The 4,951-nt window shown below is 44.8% G+C and overlaps 1 protein-coding gene across 2 annotated transcripts; it reads right to left on the bottom strand.

Moving 5' to 3' along the window:
• Positions 1-1,698: 1,698 nt before the first annotated feature.
• Positions 1,699-4,718, bottom strand: SPRY1 (sprouty RTK signaling antagonist 1). 2 transcript variants are annotated; one of them, XM_044274050.1, is made up of 2 exons: positions 4,228-4,718; positions 1,699-3,421 (listed from the first exon to the last, which is right to left on the bottom strand). In XM_044274050.1, the coding sequence occupies exon 2, from the start codon at positions 3,364-3,366 to the stop codon at positions 2,407-2,409; it is 960 nt and encodes a 319-aa protein (XP_044129985.1). In that variant the 5' UTR covers positions 3,367-3,421; positions 4,228-4,718; the 3' UTR covers positions 1,699-2,406. The 2 variants fall into 2 exon arrangements, with proteins under 2 accessions (XP_044129985.1, XP_044129911.1); XM_044273976.1 differs by lacking the exon at positions 4,228-4,718 and adding an exon at positions 3,822-4,176.
• Between the last annotated feature and the right edge of the window lie 233 nt (positions 4,719-4,951).

The raw sequence follows: 4,951 nt of genomic DNA, 5'->3' as shown, positions 1-4,951 counted from the left end.
TAACAGCAGTTATCCAGGTAGAACAGGACAGGCCGTCCAGAAAACAAAAACAGTCCACCACAAACAGCTCTGTCGGCTTGTGGAATCACCGGGGCAGCTGCCTCTTCCTTGAAATTCAATAGCAATGCAAAGAAAACCACTGAAATTATAACCTTTGGGAACAATTACTGGCAACAGCCTGCGTTTTAAATCCCTGACCTCCTATATCCCCCCCCCCCCCTCCTCCCACACAGGAGTCAAGATCTCCTGACTTGCAAAGGTCTTCAAAAAGGCACATGGGCTCGCCCCCCCCCCCCCCCCCAACAAGCCTTAAGTCCACAAAAAAGTCAATACTGAACAAAACCAAATCCCAACCCCAAATATAAAAGGATGATTAATGCACTGCTAGAATTATTCAAGGTCACTGATAAAAAGTGCTAGGCACAAAAACAAATCATAACCACCAAGAAGAAAACGGCGTAAAGTAATAGAAATAACATAAACCATGTCACAGAATGCCTCAGACATACCAGTATAACCATCTGAGACACTCCAAAGTCACAAGGCTCTTTGGCTCAAGTGCGAGCTCCCACTTCTAAAATGAGCAATTACATTTTTCCTCTCGGTTTGGAGAGCACACATTCTTGACATTACAAAAACGCTAATTTAAAAGCCAGGTCTACGGGCACAGCTGCGACAGTGGGGGGTAACCCGGTCAGTGAATAGATGCAACGTCTAAAAGATATCTAAAGAGATCTGCGACTGTAAAACGAGGTTCACATCCTGTTAGAACGTCCCCAAGTAATAAAAGCGGACGTCAAACAGGACGGTGCAATGGGACACCTATCCTGCTGCCACAGACTCTAGTTGTACAGAAAAAAAAAAAAAAAAACGGATCCGTCAGGATCCGTTTGTTCACCAGGACAGAAAAAGAAGACTGAGCGTTTGGTTTGAAACGTGTCAGAAGGAGACAAACAGTGAGGGAAGAACAACTTTACATTGATGGATCCATTAACGGATCTAAAAAACGTGTGATATGGATGAAGCTTAACACACCGATACAGTTAAAAAGGTAAGGGGAGAAAAATATAGAAAAAGAAAAATTATAATTAACATAGGAGGTTGTGACGTTTTTGATTTTTAGCATTTTATGTGCAGAAAAGAAAATTAAAAAAAAAAATTAATAAAATGTGTTAAATGTACACGGTCATGAAAAGTGTTACATTTAAATGACTTTTTGCTAAGTGTCCAGTCAAATGAGAAGACACAAGACACAAAATTTTTTTTTTTTTAAATACATAAAAAGAAAAGAGCTAAACGCTAAAGCAAAAGCAAAAGCCATTTTAAAGTTAAAAGTACATTTTTAATTAAATAAAAAAAATAAAAAATAAAAATCATTCTGAAATATATGCTACAGAGTGGAACAGACCATAATGGTGTGGATATTGACTTCTGACAAAATAAAGAAATAACAGACACATATTCATTAATAATTATATTTTCTGCATTATAGTTAGCATAGGTATTTTGTGTCACCCTTATTTTTTCAGTAAGTATTGATACTTTGTTATAGTCAGACATGTCATTTTTTTTCAACAGTCCTTTGAAATAAATATCATAAAATAATAGATTCACATAATAAATATTCTTTACAATAAAAAAGTTTTTTTAACAGACTTTTGTCTTAAAAAATAAGCAATATTCATTTTTTGTGATTTATACATAAAATGTACAAAAAAACAAACAAAAAAAAAAAAAGCCAGGCTGTGGCTAAGGCAATTGAAACACAGAAGACGTAAAAAACAAAACAAAAACAAAAAACAGGTCACCGCCAGGAAGCACAAAATATCAGATCCCTGGAGGAAAGAGCTTATTTCGTTAAGGCTACTGGATTTTCTGGCACCTGAAAAATAACACATTAGTAACAGGAACAAGATAAGGAAGATTGGAGGGTGGGCTGGATTTAAATAGATGTCCTTCAACATACACAAGCGTGTCTGATGCCAACGCATACACAAGATAGAAGGGGTGGGCATTAATGCACATACTGAATGAACCCAATACCAGGAGCAGGAACGTAAAGGCAACTTGCAGGGAATGCCTATCTTACTCAAAGATAAAATGCATAATGATAAGATCTTACCATTGTCAAATTTAAGAAAACTACTCCTCGTGTGATTTCTAAGAACTAGCTAACAGACCAGTACAAAGGACAGGTATTATCATTGTTCCTCAAGCCAAAATATGGTGTTAATGTGCACATACATGCCTATGCCGACAACTCCTCTAGGCCTATTACTGTGGAAATCTGGCAAAGTAGAACATCGAAAGGATTCATGGATGACCTTATGAACACACATGTATAAACGCAGAGCCTACACAGCAAATGGATCCATAAGTTGTCCAGAAAAATCCCTCCACTCAAAGTCAGGAGGGCTTGCCCTGACCTCGAGGAACATCATCCAGTTTGCAGTATACAGTATTTGAGTTCTTACACCGGCAACCTGGGCGATTCACTCTGTCATAACAACCACGGCACAGTTTCAGGCATCCCTTGGCAGGAGGGTAGCAGAGTAAGCAGGGTAAGAACAAGGACATGAGTCCCATGCACAAGTATCTAGAGCAGCAGTGTGATTGGGAGCAAGAACAAGGGTTATCCGCACACGAGTCGCCCTCGTCGTCATTCGAGCAGTGGTAGAAAGCCGCTTTCACCAGACACATACAAGTGCTGTATTCCACCATGCTCTCAGCAGAGCAAAGACATTGACGATTGCAAGCCAAGCATGACGGTAGGGTCCTTGGAGCTGTGCAGTCTGTACATTTGCACTTTCCACACTGTTCACAAATAAACCTGTGCTGCGTTGAGTCCACTTTTAAAGAGCTCTTTAAGTCATCTGCTACCAATGCAGATGCCTTCGGCTGCATCCGAACTACCCTGTCCGTCCCGTGGCCAGAGCTGTGTCTGGTTGGTGGAGATTGTCCCAAAAGTTCTTGTTCAGAAGAGGCACTATTTGTGCTCCCAGAACTTGCGGCACTTCCTGTGCTGGTTGACCTACTGAGCACAGGAGCCCTTGCCATGTACACATGTCCCGTGTGAGCCAAGTGAGGGGGTCTGTGCTCATTGTTATTATTCACATTGACTGGTAGGATTTCGTGAGTCCTCTCCTGCTTACTGTATCGTGGAGCAGTTTTGGGCCCATGTTTCCTCACCATGGATGGGCCCTCTGTGTACTCGTTTCTGCTCCGGAGAGCTTTGATCTGGTCCAGAGACAAGATAGTGGCTGGTGGAACCTCTCGTTCATACTCCAGCCGCTGCCTGCTGTCTAAAGAAGGCTGCTGGATGACAGCTAATGAACCGCTAGGGCCATGTTGACTATGTAGCTCCATCTGTAGTGATCTCGACTTCTGGCATTCAACAGGAACTTGGCATGCATCTGAAAATCTGCAAGAGAAGAGGTAAAAGTATAAGTATAAAGGGTAGAGGAAAAAACCCAAACACGTAGAAGGTAGCATGCAAAATATTGTTCAATATCAATCGACATGAACCTGTAGGACAATCTGAACAGTCCTCTCTAGGGGTACAGATGTCAACGACATAAAGAGCCAAATCTACAATAATCCGACCCCCTATAAGACTGGCCCCAGTGTGATTACAGCTCTGGGGAATACACTGCTGCTGCTAAATAATCCAAATCCTATCAGCACCAACAAATGGAGGAAGAGAAGTATGCAAGGTAAATCCAAATGTGAATTAAACAATATAAAGCAATAGACCACGCTATAATAAAACAAGCAGCCCCCCAGTTATGCCTGTCACAGACTACAGAACAATCCATGTATACCTCATGGGGCAGTCTATCCAGAGAGGAATCTCAATAGTTTACAGATGGGAACCTCGTTCCTGCAATGACTGCCCTACAGAGCAGGGGAATGGTAAGGTTTAGGGAAGGTGGGGGGAGATCCCAGGATGGGGGAGACAGAGGAAGGAAAAAGTTATGAATGAAAACAATCCCTGGCTGGGAGGAGAAGGAGGAGGGAAAGGTGATCATGACCGCAGGGGGGCGGACTTCACACTGCTCAGCATGCAGCAATGCCCTAGGTAATGCCCTGGCATTGTACCACATGCCCGCACAATGCAGATCCTCTTCCACAGGTGAAGCCATGGTGCTTCCTCCCTGCGATCATTCCCTCCTCAGCACCTGTAGATCTCCTGCCACCTGCTCGGATCGATCGCACCAGTACACTTACCTAGCTGCGAGCAGGATCCAGGCACAATCCCATGTGAAGCAGCGCTGCGGAGGACCCGGGCGGTGCAGTGGTGATTAAGCATGGGACATGAGACGTTTCATACTACTACAACCCAAATTATCTCCGGCTCTGCCAGCGGGGGACGTAGATCCACGGCTCCCCCCGATCACTGTGCACAGCAATGGCTGTCAACCTGCACAGTGGGTTAAGCTGGTCAGAGGTAAAGCCAGGCTCCGTGTTAGCTGCATGGAGGGGAGGAGGTGGTGAAGGGAGGGCTCCGCGGCGATACTTTTCCTTAGCGCAGAGTACAATCCAAAGAGAAGCAGAACAGCGCGGCCGATTGCGCAACACACGATAGTTCCTTTCCTTAAAAGCCAGCAGCAGAGTCCAGGCTGGCGTGATGGATGAGGGTGTCACCCCGTAGCGATCACTCACAGCGCTCGGTACAACCTTCCACGCCTGGCGCTCTCCAGCCTCTGAATGAATGGATTCCTGGAACACAGGGTTTGTTCAAGGGGAGCCTTCTGATTGGCTGGAGGAGGAAGTCGGAGCAGCTCTGCCGCTGCTGATTGGCTGACGGGAGGGGGCGCGCTTGCTGCAGTGGCGCGGCCTGAAGTAGTTTGTGGGAGCGGAGAGGAGACTGCAAGGTGTATGTGGCGGCCGGGGGGAGAGCACCGTGTGTAGGTGCAGAGATCTCCCCGGAGTATACCACCGCCGCTAGGCC

Source organism: Bufo gargarizans, chromosome 1 (assembly GCF_014858855.1).
Source record: "Bufo gargarizans isolate SCDJY-AF-19 chromosome 1, ASM1485885v1, whole genome shotgun sequence".
Lineage (NCBI taxonomy): Eukaryota > Metazoa > Chordata > Amphibia > Anura > Bufonidae > Bufo > Bufo gargarizans.
Note: the sequence above shows the minus strand (reverse complement) of the source record. Positions and strands in the feature narration are given on the sequence as shown.